Source organism: Cynoglossus semilaevis, chromosome 15 (genome assembly GCF_000523025.1).
Source record: "Cynoglossus semilaevis isolate Cse_v1.0 chromosome 15, Cse_v1.0, whole genome shotgun sequence".
NCBI lineage: Eukaryota > Metazoa > Chordata > Actinopteri > Pleuronectiformes > Cynoglossidae > Cynoglossus > Cynoglossus semilaevis.
In genome coordinates this window covers 15,170,031-15,193,934 of record NC_024321.1, presented here as the reverse complement: position 1 = coordinate 15,193,934, position 23,904 = coordinate 15,170,031, and the positions used below count along the sequence as shown (strand labels likewise).

At 41.0% G+C, this 23,904-nt stretch overlaps 1 protein-coding gene across 1 annotated transcript; it reads left to right on the top strand.

Moving 5' to 3' along the window:
• The first annotated feature begins 22 nt into the window (after positions 1-22).
• On the top strand, positions 23-23,904 carry abcb7 (ATP-binding cassette, sub-family B (MDR/TAP), member 7). The gene is made up of 16 exons (XM_008327349.3): positions 23-199; positions 2,921-3,001; positions 3,103-3,180; positions 3,914-4,033; positions 6,690-6,822; positions 10,174-10,442; positions 11,072-11,160; positions 11,987-12,074; positions 14,006-14,180; positions 14,909-15,066; positions 17,020-17,183; positions 17,343-17,472; positions 18,222-18,393; positions 20,878-20,981; positions 21,718-21,825; positions 23,192-23,904. Exons 1-16 carry the CDS (start codon positions 50-52, stop codon positions 23,408-23,410), a joined length of 2,238 nt encoding a protein of 745 aa, XP_008325571.1. The 5' UTR covers positions 23-49; the 3' UTR covers positions 23,411-23,904.

The following is a 23,904-nucleotide window of genomic DNA, read 5'->3' as shown; positions in this document are numbered from 1 at the left end:
ATATGACGTAGCCGGCGTGTTGACGGACCATCTTTCCTGCTTCGTCAATATGGCGGCGATGTTGGTACCGCTGAAATGCGGCTGTAACTTTCAGAAAAGAAAACTAGCAGTTCTCCTGCGACAGACAAGCTCATACCACATCTGGAATAAAAGTCACAGTGCCAGCGGCAGCGACCATAAACGTCAAAACCCCAGTACGGTGAGTGTAGCGTGAGAAGAGAGCGCGTGAACAAGAGGGCACGGTGTTTTTGGTGTGTATAAGAGAGGACGATAGCCATAGAGCAAGGGCAGAGGTAAAAAAGTGTCCTATACTAACTTTTAAAAACACTCACAGTTTATTTATTCAATGTAGTATTGTGTAAACGTCGTCGTAAAGGTACATTTAACGATAGACATGATGAACGTTGCTTTGTCAAAGTGTATACAGCGTGATTAATGGAGTATGACAGGTTTAATATTTGTTGTTTAATTGACATGATCAATGAAGTTCTTACTGTATGTCAACCATGTTGATGTGTTCAGCTTGTCTGTCACGTGTGCACGTGTTAGATAAGAGCGTCTGTCACTGTGTTTTTCGTGCTGATACGACTATAGTCACGTGTTCATCGTCTGTAGTGACTGTGCTCTGACAGCGCACTCTTTTTTTGGTTAAGTACACTATGTAAAATTATCATAAATACACTGGAGACAGTGTAAAAGGCACAGTTTACACATTTGATGCATTTTTTCATATCCAGCCTAACTGGCAGTGAGTTAAGTTAAATGCTGAGACGGGGGTGTTAAACTAAGCTAACGATAACATTTAACTTAAGCTCAATTAACCTTGATGCTAAATCCTAAACAGTGCAACTTCACGGGGTAAAATAAGAGAAAGAGTCAATACACAGTTCGTCAGCACTAACCTGTCACAACATAGAATTGATATCATATACAGATTTGTACAATGTAGCATTTGAAAGCAGCATTTCCCAAATAAAATACAGAAAGTAAAGCCAAAACAATACTAGACCTTACTATCACATGGAGGGTTTACACTGACATGTCTTGAAAAGAGATTATTGTAGTCTATAGTTCATATAGACTGTAGAATTCAATGTCATTCATCAACGAGACTGTGTATGTTATGTTATGTTATATTACATACAAGGTATTGTGTTCAGGCACAAATACACAGTATTATTTGTGAATGAGAGATAGTGGTGTAAGTTCATGGTTTAGTTCAAAGTGGTGTCTGTATAACATTTATGTTCATTACAGGACAAAAATAACAGCAAGAACAATTACAAATACAGAAAAATAGTTTTAAAATGATGACAGATAATTAGAAAAATTCAGATGATAAATATTTTTCAGATTTGATATGTTGTCCGTGAATATATTAAGATATAAATATTGCCAGTGTGATAATTGTATAAATTTATTGCTATAAATGCTACAAATCTTGTCAATTAATATAATCAGGAAACATACAGGGACAAAACTCCATTCACCTTTGTAGTAACATTCTTTCAGTTTTTGATTTTTAGAGAAATGAGACAACACAGTCGGTGAATGTTTAAATCCTTCTCAAACAAAGGCCTCTGTTCAAAAGGGGACACGAATCACTGGCTTTGCTGTGGGGGCGGAGTGTTTATGTGGCATGTTAATCATTACTCCATCATGTGATCAATAATTGTACTTCCTCCTATAATTCTAGAAAACACTAAATGTCACAACTGGAGAAATAACTTCAGCTCTCAAGTAAATCAAGTAAACAGTACAAATGACACTGCTTTGTATGTTGTGGGTTTTGAGCAAATACACTTTTTGAATGCTTTATTATACATAAATTAAACGCATTGTTAGTATTAATCCACCCCTTTTAGGCAGTTAGAAATCTTCTCCTAATAGTTGGGTGTATTGTTAGCTAAGGCTGTAAGCCGCCTTTGTTTCACCTGTGTTTGAAAAGTAAAGGTTAAAAAGAAAGAAAAGCTGCAGTGCTGTCACAAAGCCACCGTCACGAGCAGTGAAATGTTAATTACGTGATGAGTTGGTTCTAATATAGTGTTGATTTACCTGTGGTTATTTTGAAAGCTGTGTGTTTTCTTCTTCGTGAACATCACTGGGATACCTGCTTATTTTTAGCTTCACGAACTTAGTAACCTGGCAACAGCATGTACTTTATAATGAGAAAAGTTGCTGAAACAATTGAGTTGGTTAATTAAAAATGTTGTTAATTTTTTTTTTTTTTTGCCAGTTATTTTTGAGAAAAAATAGTCCAGTTATGTCAAACGTTAATTGTGCCATTAAGTGTTTGTCCCCACTGAGTACATGTGGTTTTAAATGTTAGGGAAATTAATTTCTGAAAGTCAACATATGCTGTTGCTGCTGTTTTTTCTCCATTCGCAGCCAAAGGTTGTTTAAGCTTTTAACCTGGACTGATGGAATCGTGTTACTGACGATATCTCTGGTGCCAAATAGAAAAGAAAATGTTTGTTCGTATATCTGAACTTATTTATGTTTATATTTGATCTTAATCGTAGTTCATTTTGTTCCAAGATATATTTACAGCCATAGAAACACTGCACGCTGCACATACGTATGAATATTTGAAAAATACCATAGTGCTTCACCACACAAAATGAAAAAGTATATGTAATGGATGATCTTGTACTTTCAGTGTAATCACACTGAATTACACTGAATTTCATATTTGGTATGAAACCTAGGCCTGTTTGGTTGAACAAGAAGCTGATGTACTGACAGTAATTGAAGAATGTTGCACACAAATATCAAGAGAGTCACTCTCTCTTTCAATTCTTTTGAATATTGTCAGAGGGCATCATTTTCTGTGGGTCACCTGATGATCTCTGGTGTGCTGCGGCTCAGTGGTTGGGAATCACTAGGAGTTTAATTGATAGAATGTTCTTGTGTGTTTCAGTTAATTTGTTCCCCACACTTACGAACTGCGGCATGGAGCACAAACAGGAAGGACTGTGGTCGGATTTTGGACGCAGCCAAAGTGAGTACTCCTGAATTCCTCTGAATTGTGTATTAAGAAAAAAACAAGCAAATATTAAAAAAGTTGGGTCTGTTTTTTCTTTTTCTTTTTTGTTTTTAAAGCATTTGCAGCTAATAGACAAACGAACATGTTGGCATGGAAATGCAGGAGGACGCCTCAATGCCGATCCGCAGAACGTGGTGAGTAAAGAACTTTGATTCATTCCAAGTATGAATTTCTTTACTTTTTGTTAAATGTATATTAAGACTATATTTTCAAATACATTTTTTTTGAAAAGATTATCCATTAACCATTAGAATTGAGGCGTTGGGTTCATATCTCTACTAAATACGTCCAGCTCAGCTTTGCTCTGACATGTTTGGCTTGATTGTTTTTGATTCAAGGCAGGTGATGGGCCCAGTCTTACAGTAATGTATTAGGACCGCTGCCATACAGCAGGGCAGCATAATGGTGCCACCATATTGTCCAGATTAGAGGAATTACTCCGTGTTGGTTGGCCTGCAGAGAGTCCCCGTGGCAGGTGTGAGGTGGAGTGTGTGTAAACAGCCACACTGGCACCACTGGGCTCTCCACCTCAGCTGAGATGACAGCCCAGGTGTCTCCTGGGACATGTAGTGTCAGGCTGGATACCCCGGTCCACCTGGAGTCTGCTGTCATAGCTCCTCCAGATCTCCTATGGGGATCCCGCTGACATTTAGTGTTCCACATGTCTGCCCCTAGAGGGGTGTATAGGTCAATGTGATTGCAACACTTAATATACAACATCAGTTAGCTGTGACAATTAGTAAACATAAGGTAGGTGAGCAGATTTTACAGTCGAAGCCTGCTCAGATTAGTCCTTTATTGGACTGACATTTCCAGCTAATATCAAACGTCAGGCTGTAATAATATGTTTTTTTTTTCCCTTTGCAGCTGAAGGAGGTGAATTCAGCCAAAATTCTCTCTGCGATGCTGTCATATGTGTGGCCGAAGGATAGACCAGATCTGCGTGCCCGCGTTGCTGTTTCACTGGGGCTGCTGGCTTGCGCCAAGGTAAAGTTGTTTTCTATTTCTTTCTTTTATAAACCTATCGGATTAGTGCACAACAACGCCACAAAGCTCTGATATTTTCTTCAACATTCACCCTAACAATACAACTTACGAGTCTGTCATAATGAGAAACAAGTTTTACAAGAAGCTATAAAGGTGGTAAAACGACTAATGAAATAAAACACCCCAACGATCATGATTGTCATAACTGCTATAATCTTTTCCGGCTTCCCAGATTCCTCAGTAGCTTGAAACACAATACCTACAACTAAAATATAAAGTGCTAAATATGTTAACTGCTGCTAAGTGTTGGTGTTAAGATCATCTTCCCTGTGATTCATACAAACTTGCTAATTCTACTAATACTACTTCTTTTCTCAGAAGTTAGTAGTTAAAAAGAATTAGAATTACAATCACGTCGACGTCTTGAGCTTCCGTGCTGCGTAAATGCCAACATTGAGTCTAATTACAAATTATTATTATAATTCAATGTACATGTATGTTATTGTTATTTTAAAAAAAGGTCAAGAACCCGCAACCTTTTCACAAGCTGCATGTGTTCACAGAAATCTATAAATAACACGTGTCGGCATAAAAATAAATAAATACATGAACAAATAATTAATTAATTAACTCCCAGCATCAATCAGTGAACGGCACCTCTTCTTTTCCTTTGTTGATGGTCTCTAATTTACATTCTGGAAAACAATCACACATTCTCAGCTTCTAAATGATTATGTCCTGCTGCCCCCAGCATGGCTCCCTCTAGTGTGTGCTGAGGAGTAGAGCGTGCGCTGGTGCTGTTCAATCTTCTACTGTTTTTCTGCCTGGTCGGGGGTTACACTCCAGTACTCCATTTTGTCTGTTTGAATTAACGCCACCACTGGCGTGGAGGCAATTTTCAAATCAGCAGAATAATTATGTGCTTACATCGCGTTGTTCCTTCGCCCTCTACATTATCAGTGACATTTTCATTCCCAGTAAGAATGATGTTAAAGCTCTTGTTTTCGCTGCCCTCTGTGACTGGGGCCGACATTTTGTGCTTTAGGTCCTTGTATGTGTCTCACATTAAATTAATGAGTTCATGAGTTTGTGTCTTGACAGGGATTAATCAACAACACAAAGATGCTAGCCGAGCATTCGGATTCTGGTGTTGTAGATGTTAGTTGCATAGATCTGTGAACTGTGGCAGTTGAAAAAAAAAAATCACAGAAAAACTGAACACTGCACCTAAAACATTTGAGATGCAGCTTGTACACACTAGGAAATCGTGAGATATATTTTTAGACACAGCAATAGTTGGATGTCAGTTGGTATGTAGTCAGTTTTCTGACTGTTTTGCTCCCACTGTAATGATTAAACCAAATTAGCAGCATTTCTCCAGAGCCTACGTCAAATACTTACACAAGAGATGAGCCCACGTCATATTGTTGTATCGTTGTCACTAATGGCAGTATTAAAGACAAGACAAGAATGAGGCTGTTTATTGGTTTGTTGTTGCTGGTTGTCTACACTGCAGGTTAAACTAATGAAAATGAGTTAGTTGAAGATGTGAATAATTGTGGCTGTAAGTTGGAAAGTTGGTTTCGTCTCTACGTGACCCTGCAAAAGACGGATGACTTCCAACTCGACTGACGAGATAACAGTAGATAATTAACAAATGGCCTGAGCACATGATTTAACCCAGTAATAACTCATTTGTTTTTTTTTAATTTAGAAACTTTATTTGAACTTTGGAGTCAACAAGAAAAAACAACAACAAAAACTAATAAATTGTAACATCATATATTTATCCCATTTCCTTAGCGATTCAGGCTAATACCTCTATAATTATATAAAGATAATGATAATACACACATCGTTACATAGATATTTCTGTATATACATACATTTGCATATATATGGGTATATATGTAGATATGCATTTGAATATGTGTGTGTAAAAATTTTTTTGAAAATTATAAATTATATTTTTCTAAATATACTGTATATGTAAACCTATGTATATGTCACATATATATATATTTATCACATCTGTTTCCTATGTAATTATTGTTACTTTTTACCTTTTTCTAATTTGCATAATGTAGAATTGGATAGGTATAATAGAACAAAAATTGAAAAATTGAAAGGAAAAAAAAAATAGAACCCTGAGTGTAAAGGGCTGAGAGGTTCGAATGAAATGTGTTTGAAATATAAACGCTGTGGTGTGCTGCTGTGTTCTCTGGCTGTCCTAATGCACTGTGGACCGCCTATCCTGAGTCACACAGCTGTCCCTGTGCTTTTAATTAGCCCTAATAACCATTTCACTTCCATTAGTACGAGGCTGCAGCACCAGCCGAGCCGGTGGAGAAAAATACACACACATTACACCACACATACATTTCCTGCTCTATATCCAGTATATCTTATTCAAGTGTGTTCAAGGATACATATGAATTCATGTGGAGCACATTGGTGCCACACGTCAATAGATAATATGGAGCGCCGCTGCCGAGGCCGTGTTGTATCGAGCATATGTTTGTCTAATGTGCTATCTGAAACTATTCACACTCCGTCGTTCTCTCTTCTCTCCCTCTGTTTTTGCCCCTCCTCCTCCTCCTCCTCCTCCTCCTCCTCCTCCCCAAACGTCCCCTCACTTTTCCTCTGCCCTCCCCAGATCACCAATGTGACGGTGCCCTTCATGTTTAAGTATGCAGTGGACGAGCTTAACCAGATGTCGGGACACATGCTGAACCTAAGTGACGCGCCAAGCACTGTGGCTACCATGGCAACGGCTGTGCTGATTGGCTGTGAGTCCCAGACTTGTGTTGCACTGGCAGGTGCCGCATGCATCAGAAGGGACTGGGGGTGTTGGGGGTGGGAGGTGGGGAGAGTTTGACTGCCTGTTATCTGCCAGATGACCTTTCCCAGCGCATTCATATCAATGCCGCTCCGCAACCTCCGCCTAACCCCCTTCACACTATTTACAAAATGTGCTCTGCTCTGCCGGAGCGACTTTCTATAAATCCATACGGCCCTCTGGTGAATACTGACGACTTTTGTGCACGATACCTGTGTGCTCCCTCAGCAAACAGAGCTGGATATATTTTCAAAGCAGTGGGGAGGAACTTGTTAATATCTTTTTTGAAAGCAGTTCTATATTGTCAGTGTTACCGAGGCCAGGGATTTTTCTTTCACTTTCCTTGCTTAAAAGAAAGACTGCTTTTCAAGACTTTCCTCTTAATGTAAAGTGAATTTGATTTTTTTTTTCCCTAAAGTTTTTTTTTTTACCTTTCCATTTTGATAAAAAAAAAATTCACCAAGTGAACTTGACACCCACTGAAACTCACTATGGCCTTGAGTGAGATCTTAGATGCAATGTACACTTAGTCCAGCAGCCACTTACTTTAATGACACCACTTAGGTCTCGGACACTAATGCTTTCTGCTGTGGAGCACAGGGACAGGTATTCAGAGAGGGAGAATAAGGACGGCAAAAGAAAATGGAGATTGGTATTAAAGCAAAAAACAAAAAAAACAGAATTTTTTTCTTGGTATTAAAGCAAAAAACAAAAAAAAACAGATTTTTTTTTTGGGGGGTTCTTCCTTTGCCACCCTCAGGTCTGTGGTGGGGGACTCTGACCCTGTGGTGACTGTATCATTTGGATGAAAACATAGTATATTGCTTGTCCTACCTCGTCTGTTGTAGACACATTGTTCATTACATGAGGAGTCCTATTTAACGCCACATTACAGCCCTGTCAACACCAGCACACACAGCCATTATTAGCCTTTGGTCTCGGGAGGAAAGTCTCGTACGAAAAAAAGTAAAATACCCACAGGAAGGCCGTGTGTCATTCAAACACAATATAATCACAATTTCAATACTTCTTAGGAAATTCATTAGAATGATGATTTATATCGAACTGAAATTCAAACTCAAAAAAACATTTTTTTTGCCGATACTAACAAGCAACAAAAGAGCATAAATGTCGCAGATCAAGCGTAATCTTTTCACTATGGCCAGAAGCAGTAAAGATTTGGGGTCTCGGCGTTAACACCATCCTTTTTGACTGTTTGAAGCCTTTGAACGGCAGCAGATTGTCTTAGATACAGAGTGACTCATCTCTCTCTGTGAATCTGCCCAGCTCAGCTGAGAGCCACACGTGTGGGATATGTCAACAAAGCGGGAGCCCGAAGACTGTGGAGGCTAAATTAAACACTGGCCCCACACCGTGTTATTTTAAACTTTCAAAGGTTAGGAGGCCTGTCACTACTGAGAAAGAGGGGAAAAAAACAAACAGCCAAGAACAAAAAGACAAGAGTTTGAAATTTGTATCACGTCGACCAGTTAAGGCAGACAGGTTGTTGTCACAAACTGGGATTATATATTTATGTACCTTTAACTGTGACACAAAAAGCCTACGCATACTTACAGAAAATTGTTACATGGTAAAAAAAAAAAAATAAATAATATTTGTTATAAACAATCATGTAACTCAATGTTCACATCAACCCTACAAAAAATCAAGTGGTTTTGAAAGTTTAAAAAAGTAAGTGATAGCAAATCTCACTGTACGTGCAACAAATACATCAATTTCTTCTTGTGTAAGTCCTAGGAGAAAGAATCCACCTTTTTCTTTTTCTCGTTTTCACCTCCCCTAACGTGCTCTGGCACCCCCTAAGGTGATGCGCCTTACCATTTATAAAAACAACTAGTTTTTGGCCTCTACTCTGTAGACTTGTCTTGTATGAATTTTACAACTTGCCGAAAGTCATGACTTCTTGTCTTTGACGTCTTGAACGCAGTGCAGAGGTTCTCTGACGTATCTGGCCCTGGTTTCATTTCCTTAACAGATCAGTCGTCTCTACAGCAGTTATGTGAAACAGCAACAACTGATAGTGGCCTTTGTGGTAGTGTTTACAGTATTCCAGATCGCTGTAACGTACAGTAGGACAGCTCTAGTAATACACGAGTGTGCTCGCCCTCTTAGACACTGCAGAGTTTTTTAACTGTCTGCTGTTTTGAGGGGTTATAAATAATCTAACAAGAGTGTTCTAGCCAAACAGTCTGTGAGCTGGTGGAGGTGCATTCAGTCTCACACTTTTTAAATTTAGGATTCAGATTCCCATTTCTTTTTAATTTATGTTTTCAAGCATTCTATGTTCCCCCCGAAAGCTTTGAGAGGAATGAGTTGACCTAAGCTACACCTAAAAAAATAATACTGTTACCTAAGCTACACCTAAAAAAATAATACCGTTGCTGCTGCCATTTAATTCTGTTTCAAATGATTTTAAATCGCTTAAAGAAAGTCTTGAATTTATTAATATATATATAAATATATAAAACTTTTTTTCAAGGTGTAAAACAGATACATTTTCCTGTTTAATACAGATTCAGTATAGAGCTGTGGTTCTCAAACTAAGGTATGTATACCACTTGTGGTACATGGCTGCACAGTGTGTGGCTGTCTATCATTGTTAGTCATAATGGTGGTACTCGGTGAGCTAAGTATTTTCGGGGTCGGTACATGGTTTCTGATTGAAGACAATTTGTCCATTGTTGTCACCTTAAATTGATGTAAATCATATTTTTTGCAAATCATTTTTGCAACATGATAATATTTTGTTGCCTGTGATTTTGTGGCTGAGTTGTTGTGGTTCATTATCTCTGCCGTTTTTTTGTGATGTTGCATCTCAGCAGTTAATTGTGGAATGTCACGGATGCAATAGAACTTAGAAAGAAAATACAGATCATTTATAAGTTCTACATCCAAAAAATGGAAAAAAATCTCTGTACCTGCACGTGTCCAGGTCACACTTCAGATTCCTTTTGATCAGTACAGAGTGTGCTGGCCTGTCACCGCTACGAATCAGATAACATCTATCTGTAATTACAGAGGCTTCAGATGAGTCTGGGCTCCTCACTGCAGACCAAAGATGATGTAAAAAGAACTGTCTGTCTTTTACATATATTCACTATATCACAGGCCAGAGAAATGTATGTGTGAATTCCCATTGTGCTGCTTCCTCACAGCCAGGATGGGATAAAATGATGGTACATTTTCACCAGACAGCATCATAACACCCAGCCCCACTGTTCAAACCTCCCTGCGTCTCACAGCTGGTGTGCTAAACTCTCCGTCTCCTCTGCTATCCCAGATGGTGTGTCACGGGCTTGCTCGGCCCTCTTCAATGAGCTGAGGAACACTGTGTTCGGCAAGGTGGCCCAGAGTTCCATCCGGCGCATCGCCAAGAATGTCTTCCTCCACCTGCACAATCTAGATCTGGCTTTCCATCTGAACCGACAGACAGGAGCCCTGTCCAAGGCCATCGACCGCGGCACACGGGGCATCTCCTTTGTTCTCAGCGCCCTGGTCTTCAATCTTGGCCCCACCGTCTTTGAGATGGGCCTCGTCAGTGCCATCTTGGTGAGTCGTAATGTAGAATTGACACACAGTTATGGGCGATTGTAGTAACGCTGCTGAGAAATGTTCCCTCATTTCATGTTTCTGCCACTGGTTCAGCTCTTGGTGTTAGCGCAGACGCTTTCATCACCTTGACGCACTTCAGAGCAGATTGTCCGGAAATTAATTTCTCAATATGAGCTCATTTACATTTTAAATGGAATATGAATCCCCGCGAACGTCGGGGGCAACACAGAGCCTATTATTGTCGTTGATGAGTCCCAAAGCTTTGTTGTAGCCCCTTAATGTCCTCCTGCAGAGTATGCCTTACACATACCCCCTCCGCCCCGCCCCCCCGTCATACCCCCTTCGACTGGCATGGAACGAGCGGCTCCTCTATAGCTTCCTGCTATTATTCCACCCTGGACGATAATGTCACTCTGCCTGTAATGAGGGCAGACTCCATTGCCCAAATAGCTAAAGCATTAGCACAATTACTTCTTATAGTTTTTCCCCTCCATTTGTAACACTCAATTTCATAGTGGAATAATTAAAAACGGAGCTCTCTTGGATTACCATTGTGACACCGTGGCAGGAGTCTGTGTGAGGCGGTCAGTGTTCAGAGTCACAGCCTGTGTGTTTCTCATCCGCAGTATTACAAGTGTGGTGGACAGTTTGCAGCAGTGGCCTTGGGCACCTTATCCGCATACACCGTTTTCACCGTCCTCTTCACTCAGTGGAGGTAACAGTCAGGATCTCTGTGCTCTCTCTCTCTCTCTCTCTCTCTTTGTACTGTTTATAATCACAGCATGATTATCTCTTTTCTTCAGGAAGAAGTAAAACAAATTATTTTTTTCAATTTTTTGTCAGACTAAAACTGAAAGTAGCAAATCTTTGCCTAAACATTAAAGCTTTAATTTTTTTTTAAATATAACAAAATGTTATTAATATTTGATTTTTAAAAAATATTATTAATTCTGTAATTCTGATTAGTGAAATAATGGCTTTTTTAATAATTTAATTTTTTATTAGTATTTAATTAATTTTCTATTACTGTTTAACCTACACTCAGCACACAGTCACAGTCACAGCCATTTTGCTCCTTCCCTCCTCTAAACATTTTCAAATCCGCTCTTATTCGTTCTGAACTGCTGTTCTCAAAGGAAATATCATTACAAATCACTGCAGTTTTCCCACCCTGGCACAATTAAAGAAAATATTGAAATCAAATGTAATTGGCCTTGCTGCGTCCCCTGCTGCATTAGCTCTGTGTACCCCAGGGAGATTTACTCTCCTGTCCCATTTTTGGGGGGTAGAGGAGGGCACTGGCCTAAATTGAAGCAAAACAATCACAAATCTAAAAAGAATCTTGTTTAAAAAAAAAAAAACTTGCCCAATGCCAGTGCTTAATTTTTCATTTTTTATTCTACTTCTAATCTGTTCTTGTCCTCATCTGCAAATGCATTTCTTGGTGTCTTTAAACTTGGGGTCAAACTGAGGACTAATTTATTTTTACAGTCTGTTTTCACCCCCTCAGTCAGTCACTGTGGATGTGTGTCTTCTCACAGGACTCGTTTCCGGATACAAATGAACAAAGCGGATAATGAAGCAGGCAACGCAGCCATCGACTCCCTCCTCAACTATGAGACCGTTAAGGTGAGACAAACATGGACACAGCACAGCACTCTCCAGTCTTAAAAGAAGAAAAATAAAGAAAATATTTAAATATCACGACTTCTCTTTTAATCAAAGAAAAGTGCCGACTGTCCTCTTTGTCTCTGCGCTTTCTCCTTTACTTTCACACACAAACCGTTAAAGCAGGAGCAAGGACCAGTGGAGTTTTAAATTTGAATTTAAGGGTCTCAATCCAGGGAGCCATAGTTTCTTCATCCGTGGAACACATTATTTCAAATACGTCTCGGGACATGGTAGTTTAAAAATCCGAATTTAATCAAATCAACACAGCATGCTTTATGTTCCAACACTCCCCCTCTGGCAACACCACCCTTCCTCCTCCTCCTCCTCCCTCTTCCTCCTCCTCTTGCCTACATGTTATGATCACTGCAGTGATTTCCAAACCTTTTCAGCCCAATTTGGCGCCTGACAAAAATAAGCTTTCATTAAATCACAATCAGGTTAATTATGCTTTAGAGTTTTTGAGGAGGACGGATTGAACACAAATTAACAAAAAACTTTGGTCCTTGGTACTTTTTCTACCAGGTATTTATTGTTTCAGGCCTCGTCCAGACCAGGTTTTTACCATGAATCCAGTATGGACTAAGTTACATGATATTGTTTTGGAGGGTCACAGTAAATTCAGCAGTGTCTTGGAGGAGGCTTTATGTTCCAATCCTCTAGTGTTTTTGTTTAAGTTTAAGTGTTTCTCTCTGGTTTAAGTATTACTTTTTCTTTTTTTTATCTCTTTCAAATTTGCAATCATGAAGTCTGCAAAACATCACTGCACAGAGAACATGAACACAATGACACATTCTCACTCTCAGCCTCTTTTGTGTACTGCTCCAGATTTACAAGTGTTCTTGTTGTGTTCTTAACTGTATTATATTCCTCCCTGGTTTTTTGTGTGTCTGTTTTTTTTTTCTCCTTAGTGTTTTCTCGTGTTATTTTGTGTCATCTGTGTCAACACAGCCAGATTTAGCATCACTCTGAGCTGTGAGTGTGCATATGTAATTAGATCTCCACCCACTCAGAAATCCGTTCCACTTTCACAAAGGGCTGGAAAAAAGAAACCCTGAACGCGGTGCCTTGCATTGCTTTGGTTTGTACTCCATGTGCTACTTTCCTTCCTTCTCTCTGTGGTTCCCTGCATTTCCGCATATGTAAATGAGAGACAAGGCGGCGGCGGCGGCGGCACAGCACTACTGCCGTTAGCTAGAGAAGCAAATCGCCCACTTAACCAGCAGAGAAACAATAGTGCAAACTAAACAAACAGCAATATTAGGTAATTGGCAGTAGAGTCTGGGAGGGCCGTTGTTGTGAATATGCTGCGACTTTATGGGCAGATTTTAACAGATGTGCTGGAGGCTGATTCATGAGGCTGTTCATCTCTACACTGATGGCTGTACGTCTTAATCAGAATTAGTGTGTGGCGCAGCACTTAGTCAAACAAGAAAGCATAAACCCAAATCTTTCAGACAGGACTGAGTGTCATTAAGGCTTTTACTTCAAATCAGAAAAAAATCTTTTTGCCGTTAGCGTTAGCCTTCTGTAAAGCCCTCAAAGTGTGTCCAGCTCAGTGAGGCCAACGTTGGATTTTGGACCTTTGCCTTTTAAAATAAGAGAAGAGGAAATGACGAAAGGGGACATTTGGAGGGGGGACGGTGCTTTAGATGCTGACAGAGACCCAGACTACACCCGGAGGGGTTCACTGGGAACAAATGCAGCCTTGAAGCCGGCTGTCCCTGTGCCTGACGCTGTTCTAAATGCTTTCTTAACCTTTAACCTTCACCATTATTTTGTCTTCCTCTTTCTTTTTCCCTCGCAACTTTCACTTTCTTGTAAAAATCCTTGTGCGCTCTCCCTCTCCGTTGGCCTCTGAACCCTGTTCTCCTTCTCCATCTCTGCTGCAGTACTTCAACAATGAGAAGTACGAGGCTGAAAAGTATGATGGATTTCTGAAGACTTATGAGTCATCCTCTTTGAAAACTACATCCACACTGGCCATGCTCAACTTTGGCCAGAGTGCCATCTTCAGCATCGGCCTCACCGGCATCATGTTGCTGGCCAGCAAAGGAATCACAACAGGTGAGGGAGCTGGGTTCAATATATATATAGTCAGGTCTCAAATGTAAAGGATACAATCCCAAAAGTCCTAGATACACGTATGCCGAGAGTTCGATTTGAACATGTTTTATTTGTTTTAACGGTGCCTTTTTATATTGAAGTCTAAGCGTCTCAAATGTAAAGGATACAATCCCAAAAGTCCTAGATACACGTATGCCGAGAGTTTGATTTGAACATTTTTTATTTGTTTTAACGCTGCCTTTTTATATTGAAGTCTAAGACAAGGGTCACTTATATTTGTCTAATATACGTAGGTGACCTTATACTGTAGGGTCAATTTTTTTTTCTGGATAGACAACACATGGGCCGGGCCTGACACTCAAACAAAATAAAATAAAAATCACATTTTGTCTAACATAATTATTTGACATTTATGACACTGATAGTTAGACCCTAATTAATTACGCCTTTTTCACTTGCTTTAATAGTTGGGACCACCTCTTTTCGAAAACAATTTTGAGATCCATGGGCCAGATTTGGTCCAGGGGTCCACCAGTTGATTAACACTGGCTTAAGCAGTAGGGCAGGGAAAGTTATTATTTGGTTAATGCATTTATACTTGTTTAATTTAAAACATCACATAGACTCAACTCTGTAGTGGAAAAGACATTTTCAGAGCTGTGTTAACATTTTGTCTTCATGAGTCTGACGTGCATCTGTTGTGCGTCTGTTGTGCTGTCGAAACGCAGGTACGATGACGGTGGGAGACCTGGTGATGGTGAACGGCCTGCTTTTTCAGCTCTCCCTCCCCCTCAACTTCCTGGGCACAGTTTACAGAGAGACCAGGCAGGCTCTCATCGACATGAACACTCTTTTCACTCTGCTCAGCCTCGACACTAAAATCAAGGTACGTGACGTCGCCGTTCTCCGTCTCCTTCCTTTCACTTCCATTTGACAAAACACCACAGTAACATGACCCGGGCAGGAATCCTTTGAGAGAAATGAAAGTTTTTAACACAGTGCTGAGTTGCTCCTGAGATGTTTGATGTTGCATGACATGGCTAACTCATCTGCATGTGCTGCGGTGAAATGATAGGTTGTAGTCAAACCTGGTAATTACATGCTTGATGTGACTCAGGTGCTTCCTCGACGCTTGCTGCTCGTCGTGTGTGCGTGCATGTGTGTGCGTGTGTGTGATATCGCTTCCTTTCACCTCAGTGTGATCTCCATCAGGTTATTCTCAGGATGTGAGCAATTGTAGCCGAGCTGTCGTCGAGCTGAGATTCTGTGATTCAGCCACAGAAGTTTAAATTAGTGATCTCTCAGTTTCTAATCTGAATCTGTGATCTGAGATGAATACTTACATATAAGTTTTGCACCTGAACGTGAAGTTAACAAATGAGTCCATAATGGCTAATAATCCTGTAATGTTTGAAGCTTTTATATATATATATATTTTTTTTTTTTTTGCTGTTTTCCGCTTTAAATGCAGTCTAGCCAGAAATAATTAATGTGAATATAAATAAATAAATTAGCTTTCTAAGTTGAGCTCAGAAGTTGTTTTTTTTTTTTTTTCTTTTCTTGTTGAACCTTTCAGGGTCGGATTTTGACTCAGTTTCAATTGTAATTTTCTTAATTAACACAGATTTCCTTTTCTTTCCCAGCAGCACATTCACATCTACAGCAGTCAGCCTGGGTTATTTTCATTAGCAGCTAATTGTTGTTTTTTTAATTACTATTAATCAATGCCTCTCCAAAATACTGGATGTGATTTTTTTCTTTTTGTTACCATTGTAAAAGCACATTGGCTTTATTTACTCACTCAACAGTGAAGGACTCTGGAAAATTCAGTTCGTTTGTGAAAGCAAAAAACAATAATAACAGACAAATGTTAAAAAGATTTGGATTAGTTAAACCAATCCAAAGTGGTTGCAGGATTAAGATGTTTAATCTCATTGTTGAAAAAATTGAGAAACCAAAGTAACGTCTGGTGATTGTGTTATAAATATGTTAATATAGAGGATGTTATTTTTTTTGGATAAATTCTGATTTTTTTTTTTTAAGGTATCATGAGCTGAATAATTAAAGTTTCTGTTCAACCTTGAACACTGAAACTATGAGCTGTTATTGTGACCTTTCTATTTAACTTCCTCTCCGTTTGTGTGTGCAGTGAGTGTGTGGCAGAAATGTGCACCTGCTGATAAACAGTGTGAATACGGTTTCCAGCTCCAAGCTAAAAAAATTACAGGATGAAAAAAAAAAACTCGGTCCGTTTTTTTTTTGTTTTGCACCAGTGAGCAGTAGTCTGTCCTTCCCTGTGGACTGGACCTCAGCCCAGTAGGACATTGGGTTGTTTTAAATACACTGGGCTGCGTTTGGTTTTGTAAGCTACATTAAAATTAACATCTGTTTCCAGTCATCAACTGCAGTTGTTTGTATTGTGTTGTTGGAGGTGAACGGTGACGATGGTGTTGCTGTAAGGCAGCACAGAGACAGAGCAGAACGGGCGTCGACTCCCAGGCAAAGGACGCGCTTTATTCACTGTTGACCTTGGCTGCGTCTCGGCAGCGTGACTCAGCTCAGTGTGTTCCCAAAGTTTCCGGGGCCGATTGATTCCCCCAGTCACTGTGAAGGGCAGCGTGTGAAGGTTCAGATGGTCTTTTTCAAACGGTCTCTCCAATTTTGATGTGATGCCTCTGCTTTATGCAAGTCTGTGTTGGCTCTGCGCTCCGCTGTTATTCCTCTTTACAACGTGTTGGAGTAACGTTGCATCATGCTGGGCCTTCTCTGCCAGTGGCTGTTCTGTATCCATCTGTGTTCTTTTCATTTAACGCTTTAACTCTTCTACGCTCTGCTCCAGGAGAAAGATCTGGCGCCACCTCTGGCCGTCACACCGCAGGAGGCCACCATCCGTTTTGAAGACGTCTATTTCGAGTACCTGGAAGGCCAGAGAGTCTTAAATGGAGTGTCCTTTGAGGTGCCTGCCGGGAAGAAGGTGGCCATAGTCGGCGGCAGCGGATCTGGGTAAATCTTGAAATGTATCTCGCACTGATCCACTGACAGTTAAACCTTCAGCCGGCTGTGGTGTGTCGACTCATTTATATGTGCAGTGATTTGTATCAGCCGATATCATCAGCAGACCGCAGGAGCTGTGATGATGATTGTTTCCTCATCTGGTTGCAGGAAGAGCACCATCGTTCGCCTGTTGTTCCGCTTCTTTGAGCCCCAGCAGGGGAACATCTATATAGCAGGGCAAAACATCCGAGACGTCAGCCTCGACAGCCTGAGGAGAGCTTTGGGGATTGTACCGCAGGTCTGAGACACGACAAAACATTCATACCATAATAATAATATACTAACTTTGTTTTTTAGAAAAGTTGGTACACTGTCATCCATAAACAGTATGTACGTGGCAGTGTTTCTTCTATTTTTTTTTTCAAACATTATGGAATCAGTGTGACGCTGCTGTTAGGTTACGCTGATTATATAAATATCATATTACAAGACATTCATTTCGACCAGTCATCAGTTCATACCCGACAGTGCCTTCACCAAAAGGAAGTCAACTTCAGTAAAGATCATATTGACAAAATAGAAGAAGTATGGCTTGTTAAACCTGTGAGCTTTATTAACCTCAGATAAACCCAGTGCCCCAATGGTCTGACCCAGAATCTTGTTTAAGGTACATTAAATAATGAAGAATTTGAAGGAATAAAATAAAGTTTGAATTTGTCACATGCCAGTTTTTGGATTCTTGTGTTTTAACCTGTAACTATTCAGAACATTATAATATTTGAGTAATAGTATGGTTAATAACAGAGGATCAGCAGTAATAGTTAACAGCCGTAGTAATAAGTTTATTGCCAATAACTTTTTACTGCAGTGAGCTCAGAGGCTGATCTGAACAGATGGAACATTTGTTTTTTCTGCTTTCTGTCCTTCTTTAAATGGTTTGAGAATCTGCCGTCTTTTGTTTGTGTCGTTTCTGCAATAAAAAATGGAAAAAAAAAACATTCTTTGAAGCCAGATTAATTATTTTCTCTCCTCTCTGTATTTTGTCAGGATGCCGTTCTGTTCCACAACACCATCTTCTACAACCTGCAGTACGGGAACATTAACGCTACAGCGGAGGAGGTTTACCAAGTGGCACGTCTAGCAGGCCTCCATGACGCTATCCTCAGGATGCCCCATGGCTATAACACCCAGGTTGGGGAGCGGGGCCTCAAGCTGTCAGGTTTGCTGCACCATTTGACAAGTGTTTAAAATAAAGTAAAAGAAAAAAAATGTTGATCTACTCAGGCAATTAAAAGAACTTCATCTGGATAAGTGACAGCATAGAGAATACAGCAGAATATTAAAAAAAAGTAATGTCAGAGTAAATTGTATTTCTTTATTTTCATATATATATTTGGATATGTATATATGAATATATATATGTATGTATATATATATATATATATATGTTTGTATATATATATATACATATACAGAATATAACCGTCACAAAAACAAAACACTGTTGTCTCCTCTCTCTGTCTTTGAGAGGGCGTTTTATGAAGTGTAAAACAGCGCCCCTCTAAATCTTACGGGTTAATTATGTGTTGAAAACATGGTACTGCACACTGTTGTCTGAGCAGGCCAAACCAAGTTGGCTTAGCCTCTTGGGACATTTTCCCCACGCCATCGAATTATTAGTGCTGAAAGCCACTATTAGGGACTAGGACTTGTACTCTGTCCAGACTTCAGACCGTCTACAGTCCTTCTAGTCGTTCTTCCTCAGGGAAGGTCACCTGATCTGAACTTGTAGTCAAGCGCTGCTAATAAGTTACATTTGAAAACCTATTTTGCACCTTGTTCTGTGCACTGCGTGGCTTTATTTCTGCAGTTATATGAACTGCTTTGACTATTTGTGAAAACCTCCATGAAGGATTAGCATCTTTTAAAATTTATATCTATGAGTATCACAGTAAGGTTACTACTGCGTTAAAAAGAATGTCTGCAAAAAAAAAAGTCATGTGAAATTAAATAAACTGTAACTACGAGCTGTTGTCCACTGGGATGAGGTTATAATTAAAATAATCCGATAATTAAATTTTCCGTCCTTTTAGGACATGAAATCACGACGGTGCCGTGGACCAATCTCTGGTGGCACCGTCATTATTTTTACCCTCTTGGTTTTTTTCATGTACACAGTATATGGACTTGGCATGTTTCCTCACAGTTATATTTAATCTCATTTGATATGCAGCGATAACACAGGATTGAGTAGTACAGTATTTGGCTCCTAGCATCTCCCTGCAACTAATTTAGCCCCACATAAACACACTGTGTTGGAGCTCTTGCACTCCACCTTCAAGATGCAATTACAAACAGCACAGATTTCTTTGTGCAAAGCTACTGAATGAGTGAATGAGTGAGTGAGTGCGCGGACAAAATAAAGACATGACTAACTTCTCATTAATTTCTCTGCTGCTGTACGCAACAGCTGCCAGTGCCTTTATGAGTCAGGAGGGGGGGGGGGCGGGTGGGGGGTGGGGAGTGGGCAGGATTTGGTGGAGGTGGGCAGTCTGGGCTCTCGGGCTTCCTTTTTCCTTCACTGGTGCCTCTCCACTGCCTGCAGTGTTCATATCTGCAGTGCTTACTTACTTATAAGAGGCCACACAGCTCATATGCAATAAAGGCCAAGTCAGACGCAGCGTGAAAATCCTTGCATAATGCAGATTTTCTTCAAAGGTAAACACAGCCTGGAGCATTGGTATGGTCAGCAGGGTATACGGTTTTTGAAGTCATTACCTGATAAAAAAAAAAAATTCCTAAACCTGCATAATCCTAATGAAGTTTTTCCCCAGATACCTTTTTTTTTTTTTTTAAGTATTTTCCTGTTATGTACTTGCCAAAACCAAGAACCAGTACCGATACTTCTTTGGGTTTGGTTTTCTATGAATATGCAGTGGACGGGAAGATTGTGTTTTTTAAAGATGGCACCGAGGGAAATGGTGAGGAAGCAGGAAAATGCTCATTTTCTTATTAACAGAAGACTATTTTTATCCAGTAAGTCCTTCTGTATTTAAAGTCAAAAAGTCTTCAACCTGACACTGTCGTCACATCAGACCACGCTTCAATAAAACACATTAATAAAGACAATAATAAAAATGTTAACTCAGCCAGCTGAACAGAAAGTGAGCAGAGCTTTTGAACAGGAAACAGCGTCTCCTGCTTCACCATTGGTCAAGGTGTCACTTGAACACTGCTTCTATGTGTCAATACACCAATAACCATATAAAATCACAGCTATAGAAATCGATGAGGTGAGGTATGTTGGAACGGTGAGGTGTAGAGTCCTCATCTGTCCTCTGTTCTGCTGCTGAGAAGACATTAATGAATTCAGCGCTAAGGCTCGTCAGGTGTTTTTTTTTTTTTTTTTAAATTAAATTTCTTGTACAATAACGAAACAAATCTTACAGTAAACCTCGCTCCTGTCTTTGTCCCTGATATTGAAATTTCTCAAAACTGCTGACGTCGTTGACCTACTTAAATAAACTACCCATGAGGACAATGAGACGTTGAACTGCAGTAGTAAAATACACAACACGGTTACAGACTGTAAGGTGTCTGGATCAGGACATGAATATGAGTATTTGGATGACGTATCGTTGTTCGCCCATGCTCTTCCTTGGTCATTCCTAATCCCGTCACATCATCTGCTTTTTGTTTCCAGGAGGGGAGAAGCAACGCGTGGCAATCGCCCGAGCGATCCTGAAGAACCCGGCCATCCTACTGTACGATGAAGCCACGTCGTCCCTGGACTCCATCACCGAAGAGGTGGGCCCGATGGGGCACGAACTCGCACGCCCAGGCAGACGCGGGCATCCATTCGTACACTAACGCGCTCATAAATGCCCACTCTGTGCCGCGGGAACAGGTTGACTCCTCGCCTCGTCCCCGCGGCACACGTTCACCAGAACAAACACCCACACATTCACCTGCTGCAGGAACACAATAAGTCGGCTCAGACCTGCGTCACACACCTGCTGTGGCATTCACTCCCTCCTCCGTGCACACACACACACACACACACAGCCACTGTTTTCTCCTACTTAATCTGCAGCTCAGCTTAAACTCCAGCGTCTTTGTAAATGTTACATTTAATGAGAAAGTTCAGCACGTCCTCACTGAACTTTAAGAAGAAGAAGAAGAGGAAAAAAACCAAGAGTGGGGCAGTGGATGCCTCTGTTAATTGAGGTTTTTTTCTTTGTGTTTCTCATCACGATGGTGTTTTTAAAATTATCATATGTAAACACCAGGAGGGAAAGAAAAACACATTGAAGGTGGATGTTGCTGAGCAACATTCTGTTGACTTAGCCGCTTCTTCAAATCAAAGTTTGCGATTGCTTTTCATATATATCCTGTCATTCATGTGCCTTTCTTTTCTCTCCACTCCTTTTTTTTTTTTTTCTGCAGATTGGCATTATTGCAAACCAGAGGAAGTGCCTTCCTTTGGGTTAGGAGCTGTGCTTGTTAACAGAGAGATAATTTCATTTGTCTTTTGTCTCCAAAGCACATCTTAAACTCCATGAAGGAGTTGGTGAGGGACAGGACGTCAGTGTTCATCGCCCACAGACTCTCCACCATCGTGGACGCCGATGAGATTATAGTGTTGAACGACGTAAGAACTCATCAGCTTATTTATTTATTTATTTTTTCACCTGACCTTTCTCCTCACTGAAATAACACTTCCAGATGTTAATGTCACACGTTCGTAGAAGTAAATAATACTTGTGTTTTAGAGTTTGCCAGGATGAAGATGCACCGTGTTAATTGCCAGTCCAATTAGACCGTTTGGCATTAAGAGAAATATGATAGACTGCCCCCTGCCTGACCCTCAGCCTACTGTACATGCCCACAACAAGTCGCCTGTTTTTTTATTATTATTATTATTTTTTGCCACATTTATTTTCAGTTACGTTTTTCTGCAGCGTGCATGACAAAAACATGCTTTGTTTAGCTTTTCTCATTAACTTTAACAACAACAGGGCACTGTTAGTTGAAGTGAATGTATTATTTTCTCCATACGGGCTCATTAAAGCATTCAGACTCGACTGGCTGTTTTGGTCAGATGGCGTGTCTTGTTGTCTCGGTGACTAATAATGTATGGGCCAGCTTCCCAGACGCTGATGAGGCATTATTAACGACTACGCATACATGTGGCCACGCAAACGATCCCTGTCTGCACCGTTTAAGACCGAGTCAAGAGATGGAGACCGGGTTTTTTTTTTGTGACTTTTTGGTGCAGAGGTAGAGGTAGATGTTGAAAAATGCTGCAGCAAATAAGGGATTAGGGGAGAAAAGAAACGGTGGTGGGGGGGCAGAGTGAAGTCAGTTATCGTCTGAAAATCAAGAGTGAATTTAAAACATCACAGAGGTGAACTGAAGTGACATTTTCCACCGGAGTTGGATAAGATAAAAACCAGGAGGTTTCCTTGAACTTTGGCGACGGAGCATGTGTTGTTCTGTGTTTCCAGAGTCAGATGGCAGGGATCAGAGGGTCGTAGTGAGCGAGGCATGTTTGTGTGTGATGTCGCCGGGGCGTTTGCCGGTGTCACCAGCAGAGGACTGCCTGCGGTGCTCATTAAAATAATGAGCAGAGAGCAGTCACGTGCCCATCCAGGGTGCAGTAAAGCTGATGCCAACACCTCTGCAGGCTCATGGGAGGTGGGGGAAGAGGGCGCCTTCATTTGTGTTTCACTGTGTGGGAGGGATGTGTGTTTGTTGTGTGTGGATGCGCGCGTGTGTCTGCGATGCCATATTTTTGCAAAATGAAATGCAACAGTTGTTGGGGAGGCGGCATGGGCTCTCGTTGGAGGGGGGGGGGCAGGCTGACTGTCGGCACAAAATGTGGTCACTGTTGTGTGGTCAGGAAAATAGCTGCTAACTATAGGACTCTGTGTGTGTGTGTGTGGCCTCTTCATTTTGCTATTCTCTGCTAATTTATGTATCTCTTCCTCCTTGATCCTCCTCCTTTTCTCTGCCAGGGTAAAGTGGCAGAGCGTGGCGACCACCACTCCCTCCTCAACACCCCCGGCAGCATGTACGCCGATCTGTGGAACACACAGCACAGCAAAATCCTCAACAGCGGCAAGAGCTCGGCCGAGCCGCCGGCGCAGGCTCTGTCCCAGAAGGAGGAGGAGAGGAAAAAATTGCAGGAGGAGATCCTCAACAGTGTGAAGGGCTGTGGGAACTGCTCCTGTTGAGAGGAGTTGCCGCCGCTGCCGCCGCCGCCATCGTCTCCTCATCCCTCACAGATGGTCTATGTTGGAATCCCTGCTCCGTGTGCTGTTGCTGTTGCAAGGAGGGGGGTGTTTCATCCCCCAGTACCCTCTCCTGACTCCAACCAAAGCTTCCACCCATGTGACTGCCATCGCCCCTCCTCCCCCTCTTCACCCTCTCCCCCTTCCCCACCTCCTCCGCCTCTCCTGTGTGGATAAAGGCAGTGAGTGTGTTCGGCTCTGGCTCGGCTCCAGAGATGGAGCTTCACCGCCAGTTGCATCAGCTGAAGCCAAGCAGCAGAGACCTTGTACATCACATATGTGCGTGTGAGACATCTGCTCGTCTTCCATTGGACGGGGGAAGAGACGACGGCTACACATACTGACTTACATATGCCTGGACGCAGACAGCATATTTGTACGAATTACATTTTTTTAAATTATTTACCAAATAAAGTGAACCTAGTTTTTCTCTTTTA

Coding starts and splice junctions, on each gene's coding strand:
- abcb7 (XM_008327349.3), top strand. CDS start 50: ATGGCGGCGATGTTGGTACCGCTGAAATGCGGCTGTAACTTTCAGAAA. Junction 3,002..3,102: donor GGATTTTGGACGCAGCCAAA/GTGAGTACTCCT, acceptor TTGTTTTTAAAG/CATTTGCAGCTAATAGACAA. Junction 6,823..10,173: donor AACGGCTGTGCTGATTGGCT/GTGAGTCCCAGA, acceptor CTGCTATCCCAG/ATGGTGTGTCACGGGCTTGC.